A 27,822-nucleotide genomic window follows, 5' to 3' on the forward strand; every position below is an offset into this window, starting at 1 on the left:
CCAGCTCCCACATGGCAGCTCACAACTGTGTAATTCCAGCTCCAGGCGATCTGACACCAATGGCAAAACACCAATGCTCATTAAAGGAATAAATAAAACCTCTACACTGGTATTTAAGGGGGGGGGGGAGTGCTTCTCTAAAGCATCTAAATGTGAGCCTTTGGTAGCTCAGTTCAGATCTCTTCCTGCCCCACACAGCGGTACACACTTGTCATCCTCACACTTGGGAGATGGAGCCAAGGATTTTAAGTTCGAAACCACTCTGAATTGCACAGAGACATCTCTAAAACGTGAGGGAGGGAAGAAAGGAAGGGGAAGGGAGTGGGGGGGGAATGGGATAAGGATAGGGATGGGGAGGGCAAGTGGAGAGACTTCACCAAGAATACTCAAGTCCATTGGGTCCTAGCTACTTGGGTTTTAGACCAGCTAATTCTTTCTGGAAGCATCTAGATTGTTTTTATGGATTCTGTGTGTGCTCAGAGGCAGAGGACAACCTCCTATCACTCCTTGGACACTGAGAATGATCGCAGCAGCAGAATGTATGGCCTGCAGAGCAGCTATAATGTCACTATGTCCTAAGCTGCCAGGGATGAATCAAGGATGGAGATTGGGTCATTCTGTTTGCTCCAACTTGAAAAATATACCAGCTCCTCAGTGTCCACCCCTGTCCCCTCCCCAGCTCCTCAGTGTCCACCCCTGTCCCCTCCCCAGCTCCTCAGTGTCCACCCCTGTCCCCTCCCCAGCTCCTCAGTGTCCACCCCTGTCCCCTCCCCAGCTCCTCAGTGTCCACCCTTGGCCTCCCCAGCTCCTCAGTGTCCACCCTTGTCCCCTCCCCAGTTCCTCAGTGTCCACCCCTGTCCGCTCCCCAGCTCCTCAGTGTCCACCCCTGTCCGCTCCCCAGCTCCTCAGTTTCCACCCTTGGCCTTCCTAGCTCCTCAGTGTCCACCCTGTCCCCTCCCCAGCTCCTCAGTTTCCACCCTTGGCCTTCCTAGCTCCTCAGTGTCCACCCTGTCCCCTCCCCAGCTCCTCAGTTTCCACCCTTGGCCTTCCTAGCTCCTCAATGTCCACCCTTGGCCTTCCTAGCTCCTCAATGTCCACTCTTGTCCCCTCCCCAGTTCCTCAGTGTCCACCCCTGTCCCCTCCCCAGCTCCTCAGTTTCCACCCTTGGCCTTCCTAGCACACCATTACCGAATGGGGCCTGGCCACACAAGTAGCTGACCTTGGCCTTTTTTGCCATCCACACTGTGACCTCTTGGGGTGGATACTGTTTATAATGGGCTTGAAATCCACCCCAAACTGCCACCAAATCCAGCATGATTGCTTGTCTCTGACACCTGAGGCCTGCCACTCCAAATCCTCCCAAGGCTCCTGCCTCGCTCACTGATTCAGGGTCCCCCCACCCCCACCCACTTGCTGACATGGGCTCCTGGGAAGCTGTTGAACTTACCTCCTTACTGGTCTGTTTAGGTGACAGGACTAGGGCTTTAATGTCACCTTATCACAGATTAGATTCACCTGAGCAGGGGCCTCACCTGAAGAACTGTCTTCATTGCCCTGATTGGACCTTCTCGACACAGCCCATATTTTTTAAAAAGGGGGGCATGAAGATTTCAAAGAAGGAAGGTTGCTGTCCTCTTGCTTGCTTGGCTGGGTCTTCTCTAGATTCACCTGCTGCTACCGCCAATTCCTCCACTGATACCAAAACCACTGTTTCCAGGCTTCCGTCCCGGACTAAGCACCAGCATCCTTCCAGGTCTATGGTACCAGACTGGGACTGCTGAGGCTCCCCCTTGCGGGCTGAGCAACAGCTGGGTTGTTGGCCAGTGAGAGGCAGCCACAGCAGCACTCTAACTACGGAGGCCCCCGGCCTCCAGCCCAGAGCAGCTGAGTCTGGTTCTCAGACTCTCAGGTGTGATTCAGCTGTTATTATTTTAATGTAAGCTGACTTAATAAATTCACACATATATATTTCATATATATGAACTATTATATATAATAAATTCACACAGTTTTTTTTTTCATCCCATTGGTTCTGTTCCTTAAGAATCTTAAAACATGTGGCTCTTAATTGAATTCCAGCTGAAGAAAGAGGCACACAACAGCAGAACTACATCCAGGAGAGCTTTTATTCGTACGGAACAGTTTTAAAAATACAGAATAAAATAGCTTTATCTCTACTATTATTCACAACATCTGGTCCAAATATTACATATTTTTAAAATACTTAAACGTTTAATGAAGCCATGTTAGAAAAACAATATGAAAATTCTTTTTAAAAACTCCATAAAAGAATTACACATCTCAAAAAACAACCCCCACCCCAAATACCCTCAGTATGCAAAATAAAAATTAAAAACAAACAAAATCCCAGAAAGATATATAGGTAAAGTCAGTCACAAAACTCAAATAAAATAGAGGCATCTCTACTGTTTTAAGGACAGTCAGGAACTTATTAATGTGTCAAATAAGTTGTTAGGAACGGACAGAAAAGGATGTTCACTGAACTGTCAGATGGAGTCGGACAGCAATGTTGGTATGAGTGTTCTAAACACCAGGAAACATACAGCAACCTGAGAATGCTGGGTGTCTGAGAGGTGACAAGGCAGTCAACATCCTGGAAGGATGGGGTCGTGAGGCTGCTGAAAAGGGACCCCAGCACTACTGTGCTTCGGGTTCCATGGGTGAGAGTGGATGCTGGCACATAGGGGACCTTCTTGCACTACTGGAGTTCTGACTGTAGGAAGCATAGAAAGTGGAAGATGTCCTATTCTGTGTCCAAATCTTGAGGGGACTGAGAACTAAGTACAGTATGTGAAACCCTGATCCAAGAGACAGTTTCCTGGAGACCAGAGCTCTCTGTGAAAGCTCGGGTCCAGCTGTGCACTAACCCAGGATGCAGTGGACATGCTTGGGTATGCACAGCTGGCATCCAGCAACAACTGGGTAATTAGGCCCCTCACTCTAAGCCATGCCAAGCCTGGTACCAGCAGCCAAATGTCCATCCCCAGCAGAGCCACCTGCAGGATGCTGCCTCTTTTCTAGCCAGATGGTTCCACACTGAGGCTTCACCTCTGCGGCACTGGTCTGACTGATGATTAAACTTGCCAACTCTAAGTTGCTAATATCAGTGTCTCAGCAGGGATATGAATGAAAGAACTAACAGTTTAGATCATGATCATAAAATATACACATGGGTAAAATAAAGTATACACACATACTAGAGGTTCATCAATGGAGAAATTCTATCAGCACATGACATTGTCATGAAAATTATATCATTCCCTCCCTGGAAAACTGTGACTATTATCCTGGGCAGAAATGTTATTTTACTATATGGAAATACTGTGATATTCATGCATAAATCAAGTTGTCATCATGAAAGTCAGTATTCTACAGTATAAAGTAAATCCTGCATGTGAATTTGTTACCGTGGAAATGGGTACCAGCAGGACCCCCAATGCTTCACTCCAGCTGGCCTGGTAAAGCCACTTCTCTTGCCCGGATTAATCCCAATAACCACTAACACCAGAAACCCTCTTCAGAAAGACTCTGAGCGTAAACGTCCCAATGAATCAAGCTCTAACCCATAAATGAGAATGAAAATCACTTAGAAAGACTGGTGCCATTTCCCATGACCTCCAACCTGGGTCTCCCGCACAGGGAACCCTTTCCTGTCCTTGTTCCCACCTTCTGTTTTCTCTGCGGATACAGATGCTGGCTCTCGGGTAAAGGCAGGAGGCAAGTGTGAGAACTAGAGATGGAATGCCCTGTAAGGATGTTCACGTCTGAAATACTTCTGAACTGCCCAATGGCAGACAAAACACAGCAAGTCCTAGAGTGCAGCTCCACAAGCCAGACACAAGATCTACCAGACTGACCACACATGGCCACCATGCCCCCACCCCCTAAAAACTCCCCTCCAGGCACATAAACGCACATTCCCTAATGTTCTGGGGGACATGATGCATGGACAAACCTTCCTAGTTGTTACGAGGTGCCAATCACTCAAGGCTGTACAGAAAGTACACAACTCCGGGGAGGCACCTGGCCGGGCTGCTCTCTCTGTTCCCACCTGCCTCTTCCTTCCAAGAACATCAACAGTCAGTTCTGGAGAAGCAAGGGAAACCTGCTTCCCTGGAGATGATGGCATAGCACTTCCTTGATCATATGTAGATTCTTGCTGAGCCCATGCCCCAAACTAATAGTGACCAGAGCAAAATACAACTGAACGGGAAGCCTTGGGGCAGCACTCAGCAGGCCGTGCAGCAGGCAGGACACCGGGCTCGGATCACTGGCCGTTCTCATGCTGCTGTGTGGACTCCTGCACCTCAATACTGGAAATCCCAGAAGCGTCCAGAGAAGCTGGATAAACCAAGCAACACGCTGACTGAGGCAACAGAGTGAACGCAGAGCAGGTGAGCTCTCAGCCTCACAGGCTTGCTAAGGAAGGAGGGACAAAGGGTACCTACCCACCAACACGCTTCCAAAGCACTGATTACTCTGAATACACTTCAGAAAACACACAGAACTAAATGCAACTAGAAACCAAGTTCTTTACTTAATCTGGAGTAAGAGTTTGGCAAAACAATGCAGTGGCTCTGAGGTGAGGTGTTATGGAAACCCCAAACTCTCATGAGTGCTGCAAAGATGAAAACAAAGGCCTAGCAATGTGGTGACACCGAGCCAGCCTGGGGGCCAGGGCCCAGAGACACATACTGTGGAGAAGGCTACCGAGAGTCACGCCTTGCTAAGGGAGGCAGGAATGCTCACTGCCACACACAGTTCAGCCAGGTCCACAGTGACTTAAGAGGTACCATCGCACGAAGCAAGGTCATTACTCTATGTCTCAGGCTTTCCCCTTGGCTTGAAAACCAAATTCAATACAAGTCATTTGTCAGCAAGAGTGTGTGATCAGAATACTTCACAGAGGGCGCCGGTAGCTGCTTTTCTTACTATCTTCTGCAACCAATTACACAAGCTATTTGGCTAAGTGGACATGTGACCTGACAACCCACACAAAGTCTTATTAGGCCAGATCTACCAGCAATGACTTGCAACAGAAGGAAATGGCACATTCCATGTGGTGATGCTGTATTACTGTCCCAGGTTTCCTTCTTCACCAAACAAATTCACATGTAACTCGGCCCATTTTCTGGGTTCTGGTCCAGTAGTCAGTTGTGATAAATAGATTAGACATTACAGTATTTACACTTTCATGGTATCGAGCAGTACAAAACACACCCACAACAATGGTCACTGGCCTTGGATAGCCATTCCAAGAAGCTTCCCTGATGGTACCCAGTTTACAGATGCTGGTTCTTTTCTTAAAGGGTAAAGGGTAGAGGACAAGGAATAGAATGCGAGATTAGAACTTCACATGGAAAAACACTGATTTCAAAAGTCCGCTATAGTCATAACATTAAATAGGAACAAAACACACGAAACAGTACAGGACAGCAGAGCCAGGATGCCCATAACTGTGCGCACTCTATACCGTCACACCAGCAGCAGTGAGAATGCCAAACAGGTTGTCTCAGCCAGGAAAACCGACTGGTATAAACTGTGCTGACCTGGGTGGGGCCAGGGTGGCAAGGAGGAGGGTAGTTGAGAATCCCACTGCCTCAGGACCTTTCCATCCCTGTCACTCTCCTAAACAGAGTTCCTCCTGGTCACAGCTATGCAGAGGTTACGCATGCTCACATCTGGGCACAGGGTGGCCATGTCACCAGTCAGTCAGGTCAATAGGCTCCTGGGTATTGGGGACAACAGAATCACTCTGACCAGGCAGATGTGACAAAGTAAAGACACTGGTGGCCCCTTGGCCAGAGGAGGTCTCCACAGGGCTCGGGTTGAGGTCAGGCGAAAAGAGTGGGCCATAGTGTTTAAGAAGCAGAAATCCCTGTACCTTGAAGTGGCTTGCAGGAAAGAGTCTGCGCAGCAGGGAGCTGAAAGCAGGACCACTACAGATTCCAATGCCCACTCCAATGGCAGGACTGTGGTTTCAAGTTCAGTGACCAAGGCCAGCAACAGACATGAAAAGGGTAAGGGACCAATAAGGAGACAAGCGAGACACCATATTGGACACAATCACCACCCACAACAGAAGAGTGATGTGCAACCTGTCTTAGCTCTGAGGTGCAGGATGCCAATGTAGATATACAAACATATATCTTCTTGTTACTCAGCAAGGGACTACAGATACACGCCTCACTGTGGCCAGGCCACAGGGCACAGCAAAGGCTATACTGTGGCCTGGGAGTCTTTGTCTGAACTCCGGCTGGACTCATTCTTCCCAAAGCCTTTCCATGTGTAGCCTGCAAACGTTGGGCTTATAGGCAGGTAGTTGAAGCATCTGTACTTTTTAATAATGCTCATGCCGAATGGCAAATTGTAGGACTCCATGCCGTCAAGAGACTTGTTCCCTTTGCTCACACCCTTCTTCCATTTCTTGATTCCTCGTTCCTCTGGGGTACCTGCTCCACACACGCACAAACACAAAAGAATACTTAATTATTTTAGAAACGACGGCGAGGACTGTTAACGACAGACAGACAGACAGACAGACACACACACACACACACCCATTCTAGAAATCAAACCTGCGCAATGACAGCAACAGAAAACATGAGAAGTTGGAGAACGTGGCCAAGTAAAGCGTGGGGTCGCTCTCTCTCTCTCTTTGTCCCTTGTGTTCCACAGTCAAGTGACTTTGTACTCCGTATCCTCCCTGTCCTCACAGTTCTCACTGCTGAGAGCTAGGCATGAGACTGATGTCCTGGGGTTCATACTGATCCAGTCTCCTAACTGGCTGTCTAGTCACCTCACTGCACCCTCTTCAAAATCTATTAGGAAATGTAGTGCAAAACCACCTCTCTAAAACGCCAATGAAAAACATGCAAAGCTTCATCAACGAGCCATGCCCTCCCCGAAGCTTTTAGTTTTGCTCCAGTTTGATGATGAGGAGACAGGAGGTGAACTGGTCTTGTTCTTGGGCTTGAAAGTTCTTAAGATTTCTCCTTAGAACAATCCACCACTCAAGTGTCTCTTTCACAGGATTTCTGGGGAGCCCGTGGCAGACACACGAGACAGATGGACTGTGCCATCTGTCCTTGCAGGCAGCGCTTGACAGCAGCACAGCGATCACCTCTAAGAGGTTCACCAGTAGCCCGGCACTGGTGCTCAGGTGGGGGGACCAGGGTCCAGGGTGTGCCTGAGCACCCTCTGCCTTCTCAGGAAGATGTGCTGTCTATTAACAGTCATTTAGATGGAGTAGCATCTCAACCACTTTAGAAGACAGCTCTTACCAGTGGCAGCTTTGAACCGATTATTCTTACATTCTCTCCCCAAACAGGGTCTCACTATGCTACTCAGCTTGGCCTCCTGGGCTCAGGGGATCCTCCTGCCGTAGACTCGTGAGAGGCTGGTACTAAAAGGCCACTGAGAGCTATTTGTGGTTCTGATCTCTGTATGGCAGAGTGAGGAGGAGAGCTTGGGACCTGGGCTACACTAAGCCTTGCTCTTCCTTCAGAGCTGCCTGGGCCTCTAACAACCCTGACATACAGCACATACCTGGGATGGTGTTGTCCAAAATAAAGGCCACACAGCCTCCTACAAACATCGCAGTTGTGAGAAGGACATTCAGTACTTGATCAATTCCTGTTATACCTGGATAAGAACAGAACCACCATTAAGGGTCATCACTGTAGCCTGGGCAGGTCTGTCCTTGACTCAGAAAGAGGCAGTGAAGTGGACACCTCTGGAAGTCAACACAGGACTTGAACATATAAAATTCTCAGTTGTACACGTGCATATATTCTTGACAGTAATATTTAAATCTACTGTGCAAACCTCCATCAATTCCATGGTTTTAACAATGTGGATAGTAGCTGAGTGGTGGTGGCATACGCCTTTAGTCCCACTTGGGAGGCAGGGTCAGGCCGCACTCTGTGAGGCCAGCTTGATCTACAGAGTGGGTTCCAGGACAGCCAGGACTGTTTCACAGAGAAACCCTATTTCAAAAAACCAACCGACCGACCAACCAACCAACCAACCAACAAAACAACAACCCCCCAACCCAATGTGGATAGCAGATGAACTGAATAAGTGACATTAACACTATAACAAACTGTGGAAGTACTGAGGTAGGGTCTACAGACTTTTATAAGATTCAGAATTAAAAATGGCTGGTGTGGGGCTTGGGAGATTGCCCCTCAGTTAAGGGCACTGGTTGCTCTTCCAGAGGACCTCGGTTCAGTTCCCATATGGTAGCTCGTAACCATCTGGAACTCCAGTTCCTAAGGATCCAACGCCTTCTCCTGACCTCCACGGGCACTACACACATACGATGCAGCAAACACATAGGTGAAACACCCATACACATCAAATTAAATCTTTTTTATAAATGGCAGGTGTAATGCTATAAAAAATACTATGGTGGGTGTGGGGGGAATCTCACCCCATAGCTCAGGCTGGCCAGGAACTCACTATGTTGCTAGGGCTGGTATCAAACTCATGACAATCTTCCTGTGTCAGCCCCCTGAGTGCTGGGATTACAAAAGAATGACCAAGCCTAGTTGTTTATGCCACTTTAAAAATGGTTTTCTTTGCCGGGCGGTGGTGGCGCACGCCTTTAATCCCAGCACTCGGGAGGCAGAGCCAGGCGGATCTCTGTGAGTTCGAGGCCAGCCTGGGCTACCAAGTGAGTCCCAGGAAAGGCGCAAAGCTACACAGAGAAACCCTGTCTCGAAAAACCCCAAAAAAAAAAAAAAAAAAAAAAAAAAAAAAAAGGTTTTCTTTTTTTACTTCTGTTGTTTATTTTTTTGAGACAGGGTCTTTCTATGTAGCCCTGGCTATCCTGAAACTTGCTATGTAGAACAGGCTGGCCTGAAATTCAGGCTGCCTGCCTAGTTAATTCGAGGCAGGTATAGTAGTACATGCCTGTCATCCCAACACTTGGGAGGTGGAGAAAGGATTAAAGGTTCAAGGTCAGCCTTGCCTAAATGAGTTCAGTGTCAACCGGGACTACACATGAAAGCCCATGTAAGAAAAAAAAAAAAAAAGACCTGAACAAATGATCCTGAATTATTCAATTGTAAAAAATAATATATCAGTAGCAACAGATATTTCTTAAGAAGGTTCCTCTTTTGTACATTCTGTATAACAGCAGGATTTTATTAAAATAAAAAGTAGGAGCTAAATAGGTAAAAAGATTTATTAATTTTACGTATGTGTGTTTGCCTGCATGTATGTCTGTGTACCATCTGTATGCAATATTGACAGAGATAAGAGAGCTTTCAGATTTCTGGGAGCTGGGGTTCAGACAACTGTGAGTTTCCATACAGATGCTGCGAACTGGCCCCAGGTCCTCTACATGAGCAGTAAGAGCACTCAACTAGGGCTGAGGAGAGCTGGCTCAGGAACATGTGCTGCTCCCGTAGAAAACCCAGGTTCCATTCCCAGAACTCACATGTGGATCACAACTGTCTTTAACTCCAGTTCCTGGGGACCCAAAGCCCTCACCTGGTCTTCTTATACATACACATACACAGGTAAAAAAACTCATACACATAAAAGAGTAAAATATAAAAGGAAATTTAAAAAAGGGCTCATAACCACTGAGCCACATTTCCAGGCCCTAAATAAGTATTCTTGAATTGAAAATAGAAAGACACATCCAAGCCCGTGAAGTTGAGTTTTAAGGAATCACACAACTTAATACAGCATGAGTCTGAGAAATCAAAAGTTTCAGAGCCAAAGGAGCGGCAACCAGTGAAAAATGAGACCCCGAGGGCTGGCGAGACGGCCATTCACTGGGTAAGTCACCTATCACCCTTGCAGCAGGTTAGGTTCCTACGTGGTGCCTTGAGAGCTCCTACTTCTCCAGTTCCAGGAGATCTGATGCCCTCTTCTGGCCCCACATGCTCCTGATGTATACACATTCAGGAAAAGCATTCGTACACCCAAGATAAAGCAAAGAAGTGAGACCTTAGTCAGGCGGTGGTGCTGTACGCCTTTAATCCCAGCACTTGGGAGGCAGAGACAGGCGGATCTCTGTGAGTTCAAGGCCAGCCCAGTCTACAAAGCAAGTTCCAGGGTAGTCAGGGCTGTTACACAGAAACAAAAACAAGAGAGACAGAGAGAGAGAGAGACAGAGAGAGAGAGAGACAGAGAGAGAGAGAGAGAGAGAGAGAGAGAGACAGAGACAGAGACAGAGACAGAGACAGAGACACAGAGAGAGACAGAGACAGAGACCTTGGCACCTGTATCAAGTGTCCACTTGGGGGCTGTCAATTTGAAAACACTCCAAAGGCCAGTATGCTAATGTCTGTGAGAGGCCTGGGTGGCTTCCAGAGAAATATTCAGAGTAAGATTCAGAAGGAAGGCAGAGACAAAAGGTTCAGCACCATACACATGAGGTTTCCAAGGTCCCTTCCAACTACAAGAGCTATTCATGAATCTATGGTAGAAATTCCAGCTACCCTACCCAAGAGCTCTTTCTCCTACCTGTGACCAGAGGGTTTTGTTTGAGGTAACTTGGAAGAACAAGCCCGAAGAAGATGGAAAATCCAAGCACAAACAGGTTCCGGGAAGAGTTCAAGTCAATGAACTGCAGGTTAGAGAGGCCAACAGCTGTGATCATTCCTGGAGAGAAAAGCATCAGAAGAGTTCCACTGAGTTCACCTGCGGCATGCTGCCAGGCTCTCCTGGAGGCTGAGGACAGGTTCCCAGATGTCCTTTCTCTGTCTATCAGAAATTAGCTTGGAGACCAGAGCAGTGGCAGAAAGATAAGGTTCAGGGCTAGAATGATACCCATCTGACCCGAACGACTGCATCACACCACAGTATCTTTAAATCAAGTAGACAGACATCGGCTTGGTTGACTTTTCTTTAACTTTATGGAAGTCTTTTGCTTGCATTTTTATGACTGCACCAAGAGTGTGCCCAGTGCCCATGGAGACCGTAAGTCAATGTCAGATGCCCTGGAACTGGAGTTGTGAGTCACCATATGGGGGCTGGGAATTGAACCTAGGACCTCTTGGAGAGCAGCTAGTGCTCTAATAGCTGAGCCATTCTATCCATTTAAGCATTTTGATTAAATCCACACTAGAAATCTTGGGCATGTCCACAATGACTGTAATCTGAAAGGTACATATCAAATCCAAAGGACCATTGTGAAAGCCATCAGGTTTAAAGGGTTCATTTATGGGGGAATATACCTGAGTTAAATCAATTAGAAAGTCTAATTCAAGAGACTAGATTTTTGTCTTAATTTTCATAATATAATTACTTCTATCTTTAACATACATTTAGCTTGGACACTGATGCAAATCTTTAAGCTTTTAAGGTATCTCCTTTTGCAGTTTAAAATGAAATTGTTAGATTTATTGTTAGATCTTATTTGCTAAAACATCCCCATTAAGAATTAGGTCATCTGCCTGGACTGAGTCTACCAGGTTGATCTCAGTCCTCGGGGGAGGCTTTGCCCTGGAGGAGGTAGGAATTGGGGGGTGGGCTGGGGGGAAGGGGAGGGGGGCAGGAGGGGGGAGAACAGGGGAATCCGTGGCTGATATGTAGAACTGAATGGTATTGTAAAATAAAATAAAAGGAAAAAAATAAAATAAAAAAAATTAAATAAAAAAATAGAATTAGGTCATGTGTATTGGGTGATTTTTTTCACTTTTTATGATGACTACTTTTGGTGAAGTAGAAATACTGTTTTCAATCTGCATTTGTGTTTTGTTCAAAGTTAAGTGTTTTCCAGAAAAGAATGTTTTGCATGTATTTTTAGACCCAAATTTTGAGTGCTGAGTTCCTATTGTATAAAACTTCTACTGAATCCAGGGAATTCTGAAGATTGAAGCCTGTATATAAAAGCCTATGTGCAAACAGTAACAATAAACTGTTCAATTTTCAAAAGAATCGGCCAACAACATGAAGAAGACTGGTCGGTGATGGGAGCCTGCTGCTACCAGGGAAGCGGACCCTTACCAAAGAGCGTGCAGAAGAGGGCTCCAAGCACAGGGTCTGGGAGGGATGCGAACAGGGCACTGAACTTGCCAATCATGCCCAAGCCCAGCATGAGTGCTGCGCCATACTGGATCACTCGGCGGCTGCCAACCTGTGGACACAACAGTTGCAGACATAAGCTTATCTGCCATTCTCCAACCAGACTCCCAGAGTCCAGGGCAAATGTGACGGTGTCCCGGGCAGAACCTACAGCACTTTAAACTTTCAGCTAACAAGGACTAGTCCTCCACACCTAACTACTATAGAGACAACCCAAGACCCCCACTTGTCCTTGCTCCATTCTTCTCTCCAGCACCTCAGTTGACTCTGTTTCAGCTGCGGACAGGTGACCCCAGGGATCAGGAGTTAGAGGTCAGACTGTTCATCCGTGCCCTGGATGTAGTTATTTTTGTTGAGTATGGGCTTTGGCTAGTCATGGATGTAACAGCTACACATAGTGTCCCTGCTTCTCTCCCACTTTTTTCCTATGACTTTTCACCAAGACAACCGAGCAGAAGTCCCTGTGGCTCCACCCATCTTCCCGAAGTCAGATGAACATCTACCATCTGTGGAAGCCCCTCCCTCGTGGTGTCCTGCCGCAGAAGGTGGTATAGAGAAGGGCCTAAGAGTGCAGAGTTCTGGAGCCTGGCTGCTGGTCTGCGTGCCCACTGTACCTCCAACTAAGTGACTGAAGAAGGCAGCCCCTCTGGCGCTCAGGCTCCTCACTCCACCATGGAGGAACTGTGTGTTTGGATTTAAGGATCAGAGGACACGGTGCAGCTGGAGTAAGGGACTGTGTCTGGCTGGCACAGATACGATAGGACAGTCCCTCCTCCTGGGTTTGCTGCCTCTGGACCTTCTTCCCTTTGCTCTCTGCCATTGAATAAACTTTCTAGACACTGCTGGTCCCTTGTTAAAATCCTGTTGACTAGTAAACAATCTACTCTGGAGGCAGTGGAGAGGCTAGTGAGTGACACAGGATGGGTGGAGTGGGAAAAGGAGGTCACAGGTGACATGTGACCTCCACTGCCCCAGTCCAGCCTCTGCGAGGACCAGAGGACAGGTAGACAGGGAATTGTCGTGGGCATCCCTGGGCCACTGTGGCCTTTCCCATCTGACAGGGCTGCCCATTCCTGCTGGGAACCTCCACATGTAATGCTCCCTCTGCCTGTCAACTCTTCCTTCAGGGAAAGATCATACAAGGATCAATCAAGAGGGACTGACATACTGATTCCACGAGAAGGACGCACCTGCAGTAAACATCTCTGGGGATCTAATGTGCGATCACTCAGGAGACTGGGCATGGATGGATATGAAGATGAGTTTTAAGTCATGGCCCCATGATAAAACTGCACTGTTCTGCTATGTGGGAGTCCAGGAGGGAAGAAAAAAAAATATGAGTTGTGGAGAGGTGTTGATGTTCTAGGAAGCTGAGTAAGATTTCCATGAAGGAAGAGTTGACAGGCAAAGGACTCCCTTCAGCGTGAAGGTTCCCAGCAGGAATGGGCAGCCCTGTCAGATGGGCAAGACCACAATGGCCCAGGGATGCCCTCGACAAGAGAGCTTATAACCCAGCAGCAATTAAGCCACTCTTCTGTTCATGAATATTACCTGAGTACCTACAGATTCTTTGTGTGTGTGTGTGTGTGTGTGTGTGTGTGTGTGTGTGTGTGTGTGTGTGTTCAGGGTTTCTCTGTGTAACCCTGGCTGTCCTATAACTCAGGGATCTACCTGACTCTGCCTCGGAGTGTTGGGATTATAGGTGTGATTATAGCCACCATGCCTGGCTGGTCTATGGTGGTGATGCACACCCACACCAGGCCGGCCTGGAACATACTCCACAGCCCAGGCTCATGGTCTTCTTGCCTCTGCTTCTTGAATACTTGGCTCATAAACATGTATCTCCATGGCCAGTTTATCCCCCTGCCAACTGCCCCCCAGAGACACTGCCTTCAGATCCTGCCCCCCTGTTACCTGCTGGTTACACTGGACCTTTCTGGCACCTTCTACCCTTCCCTGGCACCTCTTCCATGCATCCTTGCTAAACTTTAACAGTTCTTCCTTCACGACCATCAAAAACCAAGTTTTCAATAGCATGAAATGCACAGGGGAAATGGTCTTCCCCAGATTCCATCTCTAAAAGATACTGAATTGGGGCTAGAGAAATGCTCAGCAGTTAAGAGCAACATGTGCTCTTAACAGAGGATCCATGTTCAGTTCCCAGCACCCACATGGTGGCACACAACCATCTTTAACTCAAGTTTTGGGGATTCAATGCCCTCTTCTGACCTCTGGGGTCAGAACCAGGCACATACATATACATATGCAAACAAAACACTGACACGTGAAAAAAATGCTTTAATCTAGGGGGTGGGGTGGGCAGTGAGAGACACAGACTATATTCAGGAAGACCATGTCACTTTGTTCCTAGAAATAAACCAGTGGCAAACAGTTTAAGTGACCAAATCTGTAACATAACTGGTACTTGGAACATGCCAGAAAGCCATGCTAAACTGATATCAAGTGATAAACTCTAACATCTTACAAGCTACCTTTATAGACCAGGGCACAGAGACCAAAGGGGTAACCTGCCGGCCATGCTGAAAAAAGGTGATGGGGCCAGGGCAGCTCACCCCCTGGTGTCTGTCCTGTTGCCTTCTGGGTGGGACAGGTGGACCACACTCAGCAGAGGTGGAGTAGGTAACTCAACTCTGATGAGAAGGTCAGTAATTCCAAGTCCAAGGAATGCCGTAACTGGACAGAAACTGTAAAGAGCACAGCTGCCGGAAAATGCAGACAGATGTGGGGGACGACAAACCACCCCCCTCTCATACCAAGCCTGGTTCAGTGGCTCAGGAGGCTGCTACAGTGGCCACCCTCTGCCAGCCACGGAGCAATGACTGAATCTTGAAATATGGTCAATGTGACTACGTAGGTAAAATCTTAACACTAACCTATTTAAGGGCACACAGCTACACGTGGCTACTGACTGCCATGTCGGACAGTGTGGATCTAGACCTTAGGGGCTGTGCTCTACTCAGAAAAGCAGCTTCTCCCAAGTCATTCAGCAGGATGAGGGGTCTAACACAGTCAGAACTCATGCCTCCTTGCCCTAAGCAGGGAGTCTTCTAGTTGGCCACAGGGCTAGGGTCACACAGACATTTCTGCTCCAAGTCCCGCCTCCCTGCTCTAAGGCAGATGTAGATGAGGGACTTGACAGTGTCTTGGATGGATACAGCTTTTGTCTGGAGAAATGGCTCCAAAGCTGGGAACAAAGAAATGGATTCAGAGCAACATAAATCATCTCATTCATTAGTGTTGTTGGGCTGAAGAGATAGCCCAGTGGTTAACAGCTCACACTGTCCTTCCAGCACCCATATTTAGGGGCTCACAACTGCCCACAGCTCAGCACCAAGGGGGTCTGATGCTATCTTCTGACCTTGTGGGAACTGCACTTGGGTGTACATTTTCCCCCTCCACAACTAAAATGGAAGTGCTGCTGGGATGCCATTTCAGAAAAGGCTGGTACCAGACAAAGACCACTCATTGCCTGAGGCACCATGGTCATGCTGTAAAGGGGACTTGCTTCCTTTCAGTGACCTTAGCTGTCCTATGGTATCTGTAAGGGTACAGAAAGGGCGCTTGATAAACACAAGGTCCTCTCAGCAATTTTATAACCACCCTATTTGGAACTAGTTATTTGCCCATGGGCTCATGGGAGAACAGAGGCTCAGGGGTGGCTGGTTAATATACACCCTGTGCCCATCCAACCCTTCCTTCAGCTCCTTGGGCTCCACATCTGCTGCCGATTCGAGGCAGCCCTTGGACTCCAGCAACGGCACTGCAGGAAGTACCCACAAAGCCTCTCTCCCTCCATGCCATGTGCTGGAGCAATGGGCAGCAGCAGATGGTGCCATCGGCACACCTGAAGCTGAGCTTAGGCCAGCCCTGCCTCCTAAGGGAGACCAGCAGACAGGTGTGCTCAACACTGCGTCTCAACACTGCTCCCTCTCACCCGGATTTGTAATCAAGATGAATTAAACCTGATACTGGGTTTCTTTTTATCTGATTATAGAATCTTGCATGGAGCTACGGGTCAAACAGGTCTAGAAGACTTCCGATCAGGTTCTCAGGTAAGGAGCCTTGTGACTCATGCAGGCTATAAAGAAAAGGGAATGGCTGCTGGGCCAACCAGCACTCAACACCCTAGCATGCAGTACTGTTTGCCTATGGCAACTGGGACACGAAGTTTAATTGCCCGTAATAAAGCAGACAGGCCTGCAGCAGAGTTTCCTACAGAAGCTGGGTTTTGGGGTGGGACAGCTGTACATGTCACTATCTAGGGTCAGGTAGAGTGCTTGGTAGGGTTGAGTAGGCAGGACTCAGATCCAAGCTCTGCTTCACTGTGACTCCGCAGATTTCACTACAAAGGGATTCTGTCCCAGAGGTCTGAGACTATTACTTAATGTGATGGATGTTTTCTTTAGTGACAGGCATTTCCCATCCAACATGCTCTGCTGAATTCTGAGGGTCTTCCCTCATTAGGATGTAAACTCTAAGTTCTTTCTCATCAGGCACTTCCAAGTGCTTAAGCAGAGGTCTGGCACAGCAGATGCCTATCGATGTCTGCAGACCGTGGGAAGCCACAGCTACACCCAGATGCCTCCTACCCAGGGTGGCCAAGTGAGGGGAGGTCTCCTAACAGGCACTCATCCCAGGGGAAAAGGAGATGGGACAGGAAGGTCACGTTGGAAGGGTCCCAGTCAGACCCAGTCAGTGAAATAGACAGACGGCCATTGAACTAGGAAAACATTTGTACCTTTGTAATTCCCAAAACTCCAATATTGGGACTGGAGGAGGTAGAGCCGTTCCCAGTACCAAATATGCCATCGAGAACACAGGAAAGACCCTCCACAAAAATACCCCTAAAAGTAAAGAGAAAGAGAAACAGTCACTCATGGGAAACATTGAAACCAGCTCTTAACATTTGAAACCTACAAGAATCTGAGGTCCCTTCTCTGATCAGCTGAGGACAAGCCCCATATGCCCAGCAACTCTAAGAAGGCTATCTCCACGCTGCCCATTAGACACAAGTACTTTAAAATAATTTCAAATGAAATCAAAGAACTATTGAATCTAAGAGAAACATGAGCTATGCTTAGAAGTAAAACACGTCAGTCTGATTCTTTGCTATTAAGACATAAGAAGTTTCCTTAGGAAGAATTGCTTTTGTAAGTTTGTAACCATTGAATCTTTTTGGGGGGAACATAGTTTCTCTGTGTAACAGCCCTGGCTGTCCCAGAACTCTCTTTGTAGAGCAGGATAACCTTGTAGACCAGACCACCTGCCTCTGCCTCTTAAGTGCTGGGATTAAAGGCATGCGCCGCCACCGCCTGGCTTTGGGTCTTTTTTTAAAAATCAGAAATGAGTAGTCTCATCATGTGTCACAGTTCTGCTAGAGAACTGTGAAAGGGCTTAAGGAAGCCCCCAAAGAGTTCATGCAAGTCATGCTGACTCATGTTGGAGGGGCAACAATGGAGGGATGGTCTGCGCTCCTTTCTCTGTCTTTCTTAGGAACAATTTCTTAATGACTTCCATAAGCTAAAGAGGTACAAACCCCCTGCTCATGGGGGCTCATTTAAGTCTCTGGATCTTAAAGTTTTCACCTCTCCCTGTTCTTGTTTGGTTCTGTGATCCATGACTGTGAGCAGGTTACCCGGAAAGACAACTGAAATACACCCACTGACAGATCTACGGCAGCTACTGTCTGAGTTCATGCAAGAAAAATGTCCTGCCATCTGTCTGACTATGGCAGTCAGGACTGAGAGAAAAACTGAATTTTCTTCAACTCAGAAATAACCCTGAGTTCTTGGGGGCTGGGGGTACTTGGGAAAACAAGACAACAGAAAACTAAAATAGACACATCCAAACCCAGCAAAGAACAACGGCGACACATGGCGTCTGCTTTGCCGGATTCACACTGAGGAGAGACGTCTCCACCCCTCCACAAGCTGGAGACTGGGAGGAGGGAAGGCAGACTGCTGCTGTGCCATGGATGAGACAACCGGGGCACCGAGGGCACCGACTTAGCCGAAGACAGCGGCCGATCATGGTTCGGCTGCTGTCACCCAAAGCTCTCAGCTTCTTCTAGATGACGTGTCTTCTTGGGACGTACCTGTTTATTGCATGGACAGGAGGTGGCGGGGCGCAGGAGAGCCTGGCACAGGCATAGTAGTCACCGATGGACTCGATGATGCTGGCGACCACAGCACTGAGCATGCCGATGACGCCGGCCGCAGAGACGGTGGGCATCCCCCACTGAACTGAGGAGGAGGAAAAACAACCATGAGAGGTGTGCTCACTCACCTCGGGGACTGGCAAAGGTCACAAGGACTCAGGGAACACTGCAGGATTCTGAAGCTCTTGGAAACTGTTTGCTTTTAAATCTTAAATCACACCAGATGTCTGGGAAAGTTACTGAGTAGGGGCCTCCGTGAGGGCTGACCTCCTCATCTTTATTTAAGAAAGCAGTCACTGGCCTGGAAGAGACGGGGGATTCTCTTCCTCAAAGTCATGTTCCTAGTGTCCACTAAAGTGTAATTTAACACTGCCTGCTATGGTGGGACAGAAATTTTGTTTTGCTTTGGTTTTTTGGGTGTCCCTGGATGGCCTGGTATTTACTATATAGCCCAGACAGGCCTCAATCTCATGGCAAGCCTCCTGCATCAATTTCCAGAGTTTAGGGATTATAGGGCTGGGATTCCATTCCTGGCTTGGAACTGGGATTTGTACAGGGGTTCACAGCACAGCTGTAGAAAACAGGGAAAAAGCAGCAGCATCAAGTGAAAAGTCACAGCTATTCTAGTCCAACACAAAGTACACCACAAAGTACAGATAATCCTAGATAAACTGTTTAACTTCTATTTTAGAAAGCAAATGAAACCCCACTGTAATTTCACTGAGTATCTGCATTTGCTTCATTCTTATTACACATTTTTCTTTCCTTGATAAAGTCACTTGCCCTTCTTCCTTGAACCATTGGGAATAATAACCCAGATGCCACACAGTGGGAAAATCTGAAACACGGTTCTGGGGCAGGAGCCAGCCCTGGAGCTCTGAGCACTCTGAGATGACCAGTAACAGTGTGTCAGTTCAAGTTCAAATGAAGACAGGGTCAGGAAGAGAAAGATGACATTCACAGTAAGATGTCTGAGCAGGGCTGGAATGTGAGCACAGTGCTCCTGCCTGGGGCTGTCCTACTCCGGGAGCAATCAGAGGAGGCAGACACAGCTGGAGTCAGAGGCGCAAGGGGGTGCTCCCTGAAGGGGTGCCACAGGCACGCCTTGGCAGCCACGCTGGCAGCCCACATTTTCTTTCGGGGTTGGTTCAAGGACCTTCTTTGTCAAGTTCCATTTGAAGTTTTAGAAGCAGCTTTCTTCTGTTCCACTGTTTACACTGTAGCCTGAGTTTCCCTTTATGCAATCTTCCTGTCCCTGATTTTGAGGGAAGATTCCTATATATTCTACCATTTTCAGTTGAACATCGCTAATTTAAAAATATGAAATATCCCAAAATCTGGAGTTTTTTTAGAATTAGCATGACATCACAAGTGGAAAATTCCAAGCCTAATCCTGTGTTAGATAGATTACAGTCAAAATGCAGGTGTGGGGGTGGGCGGGGGCTGGAGAGCTGGCTCGGGGGTAAGAACACGGGCTGCGCTTTAAGAAGACCTGGGTTCAATTCCGAGCACCCAGGTGACAGGTTGAAACCACCTGCGACTCCAGGTCCAGAGGATCCAACACCCTCCTCTGGCCTCCATGGGCACCAGGCAGGCAAGCAGGCACAGGCAAAGCACCCACACACATTAAAAAGAAGAGAAATACACTATTCTAAGAGGACTACAAATTACCTTCAGGCTGTGTCAGGTGGGTGAAATGCAGATGACCTTCATGCTCAGACCACCCTCACTGTACCAGGGATACAGTATGCACAGATTCCCAGTCCAAAACTATCTGAAATCTAAAATACCAGGCCCCGATCATCGTGGAAAAGGAGAAGACTCAACCTGCACCATTTTCATGAAGACCATCTAAAATTGTTCTCAGTCTCTGTTTTTTTTTTCTTTTTTTTTTTGCCTTTTACCAGAAGTCTTTTTAAGTCTGATTTCTAAAAACCTCTTATATCAATAGTTAAGTCTGAAATATTTTTTAAGTTTTTAAAGACTTATTTTTAGGTATACTATGTATACAAGTGTTTTACCTACACGTATTGACTGTGCTCCATGTGTATGTGGTATACACAAGCACCCCATAAGAGGGCATCAGATCCCCGGAAACTAAAGGTACAGATGATTTGTGATCCACCATACGGGTGCTGGGAACAGAAGCCAGGTCCTTCAGAAGAGCTCTTAACCACTGAGCCCTCTTTCCAGCCTCTTCTTAAACTTTTAATCCATTTTTGTGTCTTTTCATTCTGTGCACACATTCCCATGCGCGCGCGCGCGCGCGCGCGCACGCGCGCGCACACACACACACACACACACACACACACATATACACACACAGCTTTTTGACTTCTGCCTTAAAGCTGTTACTTTATCTCTCCTTCTAACTAGAACTTTGTTGAGTCCACGCATGTCAGAATCCTTTTGCCTCGGCCTCCTGAATGCTGGTATTATCTATAAGGACATGCTGTGTCTGGCTTATGTACTTTTTTGTGTGTTACAACAGGTTTTCAGGGGCTGGAGAGATGGCTCAGAGGTTAAGAGCACTGACTGCTCTTCCAGAGGTCCCAAGTTCAATTCCCAGCAACAACAGGTTTTCAGCCTCGGCACTGCTGACATCTTGGGCCAGAAGTCTGTATATTAGCATTAATCTAAGTAACCCTCCTAAACTGAAGGCTGAAGACACGGCTTGTGATATGTGAAAACTTCCTCTCTAGATTGACTCAAATTGCTGCAAAGTGCACTCAATCACTCCCATGGTGATGTCATGCATCCTGTCTACTAAGTGACACCACCTCATGGATGACACCCCTACAGAGTCCTTCTCAGGAACAGCTGGTGGTCTGTATTCCCACTGGCTGTCAGCTGGGAAGTCACATGCATGTGCAGGCCAAGTGGATGTGCTGAGGCTCTTTCTCTGCTCCGTTCTCCCATGATGCCTCACCAAGTGACCTTTAGTCTCACTTTATCTTGGCTTATATGTGTGTTTATGAACTAAGCACATTTTTCTGGAAACAGGATAGGTATATATAAATACACTCTGAAACGCCATGTGAGGAGAATGTTATTTTAGAAGGCTAAGCCTGTTAAAGCTTTCATAAAGTATCACGAACAAAGGGGAGAGCTGCCACACTATCACCACTCAGCATGCTTGGCGGAGTCATCTTTGACCCAACCTTAATATTCTTGGCTTCTCTTGCTTTTTGGGTTTCTCATTGTAAAGTAAGAAATAAAGGCAGCTCAGGCGGTAACTGGCTCAGCCTGGCCAAGTTCATGCTTCAACTCTAAGAAAACCCCAAATGCTGGGAACAGCACTCTAACCACTGGTTCCCGGGAGGAGGCTCAGAGCTGGGATCTGCAGAATGCTGCACGTGACTCCAGGTGATCCTCTGGGTGGGATCCGTGCTCTGCCCCATGTTACCCAACACTGAAGCCTAAGCTCCGTCTTCCGGCTGCTTGTGGGTGTCAGTTTACCTCCAGAGCTGTGACCAAAGTAAAAAGATCCCATCAGCTCTGCCAGGCAGGGGCAGCTTGCTAATCCCCGGGTCTTTTCGTTGGGGCAGCTCTGGTACCAAGTAGCTTCGTGCTTGTCTTTATCAGTGGCCCTCAAATCTCTGCCATCACAGCTCACATTTGGCCAGAGCACCTGCCCAGGACTTCAGAGCCTAACTGTGTGTGAGTGACTGACCTCTGGGGATGAGAACTCCCCTTCTCACTGTCTACTCTCTAATGACCAAGCAGCCATTAAGATGTTCAGGCTTCGGGGTTCGGGAGAAGGCGGTGGGTAAAGTGTGTGCCATTTGAAGCATGAGGACTGAGTTGAGACCCCCCAAACCCACAAAGAAGTGCATATCGACAACACCAGTGCTTCTCCAGAGAGATGGGGGATGGACAAGGAGAACCCGGGTAGTTCCCAGCAGAGCAAGCCTGGTGGATGCAGTGGCAAACAACAAAGAGAGCCTATTTCCAGAAGGGGGAGATGAGCTGAGAGCCCCATCTGAGGTGGTCCTCTGACCTCCATCCCTGCACCCACACAGGCATACACATGTGTGTGCATACACATACACATAAATGATTAGAAAGAATGTTTGGTAAAGAGACATTCTTCTATCAAAACACAGCTTTTCATGATGTGGAACCTCTTGCCTACTTCCGACCCCTCCCAGTTGCGCCTTCATGATACTTACATGGGTATGGAACCTTAAACCACGGGGCTACCAGAAGCACGCCCTTCCTGGCATCCGTGCGTGCATAGTAGCCGTAGTTGGTGCTGTTGGAAGGGAAGACATCGGTCACCGTGAAGATGAAGCACAGCAGCCAGGACACCAGGATAGCCAGGATTATCTGGAGTGGTCAAGGGCAGAAGCTCGGTTGGGTAATACATCCTTTCCTACTGTGTCGCCACCGCCCCAGCCCGCCCTCGTCAATACTACATAGAGCAGCCCTTTCAGTGGGAATACACCGAGAGGTTTACACGGTCAACTCACTTCATCTTCCCCAAGTCTGCTAGTAAAAGAACGGGCAGCATGCCTGCAGAGCCCATGTGGTCCCATCTCAGAGCCACTGACCACAGTCCTTCTGTGGCATTACAAAATCATGTGATCTTGGAACTGGAACCTTATACGGCATCTAGACTGTAAGTCCCCCAGTGTCACCGTCACAGATGGAGGGGCTCCCTGCAGCCCTCCTTCACTCAGCATCTTACATGTAAACACAGGCACACTGTGCTGGGGGTGGGGGAGGTGATCAGCTACTCACAGGAAACATTTTGAAAAGTTGTAATTTGTATGCAGTCCATCCTTTCTTGGATTTGTAAATTGGGAGAGGAAATTTAACATTTCTGGCATACTGCGAGAATAGTAACACTAGGAAAATCGTCCTAGGAAGAGAAAGAAAATTCATAAAGTGAAAGGTTGTTATAACTATGCACTGAAATAACTCAGTTTTAATTGATTATACATGCTCGGTTCATTCACCAGAACTTGTGCTAGCCTTCCTCCCTGCAACGTGGAAATGTTACCCTCTGGAGAAAGAGGTCACAAACAGCTGGCCTACCATTTCTTGATACTGACTAGAGAGAGAAAACCCAAAGAATGGAAAAGCCCACTCCGTGGGAGGGAAACCGTGCCCGATAAAACAACACTAGAGAGTGTGCTTACAACTAGAGATCAGCTCCAAGCAACCAGGAAACTGTTGTGAGCACTAACAGGAGGGAAGTGTGCACACACGCCCACATACACACACCAACAGGAGGGAAGTGTGCACACACACCCACACACACACCAACAGGAGGGAAGTGTGCACACACGCCCACATATACACACCAACAGGAGGGAAGTGTGCACACACGCCCACACACACACACACACCAACAGGAGGGAAGTGTGCACACACGCACACACGCCCACACTCACACACACACCAACAGGAGGGAAGTGTGCACACACACCCACACACACACACACACACACCAACAGGAGGGGAAGGACACGATCCGAACGTCACCTGGGGTCAGTCTTACACTCTGAAGTGATGGTGACTATCACTTTTCCCCAGTATAAGTCACAGCTCTTGTGGGCAGCGTCTGTGCCGTGCTCTTTCCACAGACACTAAGTCAGCCATTCAGGGCCACAGTGGTAGATCTGCTTGGCGATAAGGTCTAAATCTGTAGCCTGGGCTTTAATTCCTTCTCCTTCTACACCTGTCCTAGGAGCAGGAATGCCTGGGTTGACTACAGAACTTCCTAATTCCAGGACCCTGACACGTCCTCAGCCTGAGGCCCAAGTGGCTGCCAAGTCAGAGGCCATTTCTCCTCCTCCCAAGTGGACTGTATGAAGAAAGCAATACAGAGACCCAGGATGCGCCCAACCACCTAACAGGGTCTAGTCCTCTATCTCCAGTGGCTTTTCACTGCCACCTAAGGTAAGGTTGACAAGAAGAGTGTGTCCTCAAAGCTAAGCTTAAGTATTCCAACTGCTGAGACAGCATCACTAGCTAAGAAAACCCACTTCCTGGCCACACTCCTAATGCCTGGCTGAGCACAGGCTGTCTGATGGGTGTTTGGGTGAACTGGTAACCCATCAAAGTCTGACAGCTTAGGTCAAGAATGAAACCATTTATGAGGCCCAAGTCACTTCAGTTCCTCTGGGACAGAATTTACAAAAAGTTATGTACATAAGACTTTAGTTTTGTTTTGTTTTGTTTTGTTTTAGCTCCTGTGTATTTTCCCCCTAATCTTCTTGTTATGGGTCTTACATTTTAATGTTTTATAAACACATTGCCACCTCTCTGGTACTTACTACACTGCCCTGAGTTAGAATCCCTTAATGGCATCTTGCTTGTATAAAGAATGTTTTGACTGACCTTTGGTGAAGTACAAAATAAGAGACAGGAGTGAGTGTGAACCGAGTTCCAGTCGCACCACACAGACTTTGAAAAATAACCCTGGCCGCTGACTGACCAGCTGTGTGGCTATGGCAAAGTACACTGCCTCGCTGTGTTTCTATTTCTTCGGTTGGTAAACATGGAGAACACAGTCTTGACCTTCTATGTAAATATTATACAAAGCACAGGGGCATGGTTAAAAAAATAAGTGCTGCACGTTATTAAATATAGAATATTTCCCAAAACAAAAACTTAGAAATCTTCTTAGTTTTCAAATTTTTACTGGTTGGTAAAATTACAGCTTCTTGGAAGCATTAACCTATGACATAATCCTTACACCTACTCTATACATTACAGAAAGAATGTGAAGTCTCAGTCTTATAGACGATTAAAGTCCTGTGTCTTCATTAATATACAATAGTGACTGACATGTCAATGCATTTGGTGTTCTACACAGAAAGAAGACAGTGCCATGAGAAACTGTGGCCTTGCCACTGGAGCGCACAGCTCTGAGATCGGTGAGCACCCTGAGGTCCTCTGGGAACCGCTCTCTGCCGCCAGTCTCATCTAAACAATGTAGCTTCCCCGCACAGCTCACTTGCATGAGACTTGGCATAACTTCAAAAGGCAGGAGCAAGGACAATCGCCATCTGACCAAATCTGACAGTTCTCCCTTCTCCACACATCACTGCTGCCTGCCTTTGGAATGCTGGGGCTGTTCTCATGTCTCAAACTCTGATCTAGAATAATCACTTAATTAGCTCTCACATGAACTGAACAAAACTTAAAGTGTCTGAACATTCTTCTCTCTTCTCAAGTTAGTGTGACTGTTCCAAGTATCCCACAAGGCTGTCCCGCACAGTGGTAAGAACTGTCCCCACCCGAGTTCTCTCAGAACACTTACAGCATGGCAATGCCCCAGTGCTTCCCCGCTCTCTCTCCTGCTGCCTGGAAACCAGAGAGGCCAATGAGGGCCACGGTGGGTGTGATGGTCAGGGGTCCAATATACCTCAGCAGAGCCCCCGGCAGGCCAAGGAGGCCGATGACCACTTCTATCAATGAGGACATGATGATAGCTCCCTGGATCTGAAAGAGAAAAGGGCAGAATTTGAGAGTGATGTCAAACACTCAGAACGTCACCTGCAACCACAACTAACATCTCTGCAAGGCAACAAGTCACTATATCCTATAGCAGCATGACAGCCGGGACAGTCCCCGGGGCCTACAGAAAAGGTCTCTGGGGAGGTGACTGAGGCCTAGGAAACCAATATGACATCACCGCTGTAAGGCCAGCTGCAGAAATGAGTCCTGGGGACAAATCTGTCTGTTCTCAGACAAGCACATTTGCAATCCGGCCCTGAAGGCTATTTCAGCACAGTCAGCTTTAGAAGACCAAGCCCCAGAAAGACATTCAAAGGACAGAGTTGCTGACAGAAATTCTAAAAGAATGTCTTTGTCACATAAAATGACATTTGTATTAAGTCTAAAAATTTTATGGTGACAATATGAATATATACACACTCGTCAGCTGGTTTTCTATACCTGAGGACAGCTCCAATTAACTCTGCTCAAATGTACTTTGACCTCCCCAAAATGACCTTTCTTTCACAAAAAGGTATGACTACCAACTTGCCTGTGCTGAGAGGTCCATGTTAGTCAAGCCACCCTGGATGTGCCTGCCCATCGTGGAGCTTCCAGAGACAATTAGATAGTCGATGGATGGCTCATATGAGGACATGATTGAGAGACGAGGCCTTAGCTGAAGGAAGAGGACACTGAAATGTGTCCTTGGGAACTCTGTCTGCCCTGGCTCTCTGCATCCCTTGCTCTCTTCCTAGCTGCCATGGGCTGAACAGCTGTTCCATGACCTCTCCACCAAGATGGACAAAGCCCCTCATACTGAGCTTTCTCTGTTCAAGCTGTTTTCAACATCCCAACACAGCAACAGGGCAGCTAATAACAGACAGACACATAGCAGCCAGACCTCTTCTGCTGACAGCCAGCAAGCCTCCTCACAGTCATCACACGGGAGGACGTGGGCACAAGCCTCGCTCGCTCGCTCGCTCAGAGTCATCACACAGGAGGACGTGGGCACAAGCCTCGCTTGCTCACTCGCTCACTCACTCGCTCAGAGTCATCACACAGGAGGACGTGGGCACAAGCCTCGCTCACTCACTCGCTCACTCGCTCACAGTCATCACACGGGAGGACGTGAGCACAAGCCTCGCTCACTCACTCACTCACTCGCTCACAGTCATCACACAGGAGGACGTGAGCACAAGCCTCACTCACTCACTCACTCACTCACTCACTCACTCACTCACTCACAGTCATCACACGGGAGGACGTGAGCACAAGCCTCGCTCACTCACTCACTCACTCACTCACTCACTCACTCACTCACAGTCATCACACGGGAGGACATGAGCAGGCAGGCCTGGGTACTGACGACATGAAGCTCAACAGTGGAAATGAACATTCTAGTAGTTGAAAACAAAAGGAACTTAAAGCAACTGCAGTTTTGGGCACAGTCAGCAGCAAAGGTGAGAAGACACACAAGGGAGCCACAGGCAGCCAGTGCCATCCTTTACCTCCTGGATCCGGGGATGCCAGATGTGTTCCAGCAACTCTGCTGTTCCATTGGCAACTGTAATCTCTTGAAAACAAAAGAAAAAAGAAAGTTTTTCTGGAGTGACATTAATGTTTCATAGCACATATTTATTATAGCAATGATTTCTTCATTGTTTTAAGTATCAATTCCTAAAACTCATCCTGCAACAGTAGGGCTTATCCTTGGAGCTGGACTCCCAACACTAAGTAACCAAACGTACTCATTGAAAGAGCTTCTCAGTGTGTCAAAGGCTGACTGAAGTGGTGCTACCAGCCAGTGCCAGCTTCACAGAACCCACTCTTTGCAAGCAGCTACCTAAAATGCCCAACAGCAAGGCTGCGGGCTGAGGTTTTAAAAACTTAGATAAGGCAGGGCCTTTTCCGGTTCCTAAATCAAAATCAATGGAGCAGGGAAGGCAAGGGAATCAGGAAAGCCTGGCTCCTACAATCTCAAAATATAACTACTCTGAGAATACAACAGGTCTGACTTCCTCAAATTCCTCGAGCTTATCAGGTTCCATAAGGATCTTTGCAATCAGTAAGGAAGGGGAATGAAAGTCATTTGCAGAAAACCACAGTAGCCAGATCCTTAAAAAGCA

At 47.7% G+C, this 27,822-nt stretch overlaps 1 protein-coding gene across 3 annotated transcripts in view; it reads right to left on the bottom strand.

The window, feature by feature from the left end:
- Positions 1 to 2,108: 2,108 nt before the first annotated feature.
- The window catches only part of Slc23a2 (solute carrier family 23 member 2), a 98,492-nt gene continuing 72,778 nt past the window's right edge, over positions 2,109 to 27,822 (bottom strand). For all 3 annotated transcript variants that reach the window (XR_013050774.1, XM_076570686.1, XM_006983989.4), the window contains 10 exons: positions 27,205 to 27,269; positions 25,518 to 25,699; positions 22,988 to 23,108; positions 22,417 to 22,573; positions 18,182 to 18,329; positions 16,826 to 16,931; positions 11,989 to 12,118; positions 10,504 to 10,641; positions 7,570 to 7,665; positions 2,109 to 6,473 (listed from right to left, as the gene is read on the bottom strand). Coding sequence is in view for 2 of the 3 variants with exons in the window: in XM_076570686.1 (XP_076426801.1) it covers positions 6,241 to 6,473; positions 7,570 to 7,665; positions 10,504 to 10,641; positions 11,989 to 12,118; positions 16,826 to 16,931; positions 18,182 to 18,329; positions 22,417 to 22,573; positions 22,988 to 23,108; positions 25,518 to 25,699; positions 27,205 to 27,269 (1,376 nt within the window). In the remaining variant the exon portion in view is untranslated. The remainder of the gene's footprint in view (positions 6,474 to 7,569; positions 7,666 to 10,503; positions 10,642 to 11,988; positions 12,119 to 16,825; positions 16,932 to 18,181; positions 18,330 to 22,416; positions 22,574 to 22,987; positions 23,109 to 25,517; positions 25,700 to 27,204; positions 27,270 to 27,822) is intronic.

This window comes from Peromyscus maniculatus, chromosome 4, assembly GCF_049852395.1.
Source record: "Peromyscus maniculatus bairdii isolate BWxNUB_F1_BW_parent chromosome 4, HU_Pman_BW_mat_3.1, whole genome shotgun sequence".
Classification (NCBI taxonomy): domain Eukaryota; kingdom Metazoa; phylum Chordata; class Mammalia; order Rodentia; family Cricetidae; genus Peromyscus; species Peromyscus maniculatus.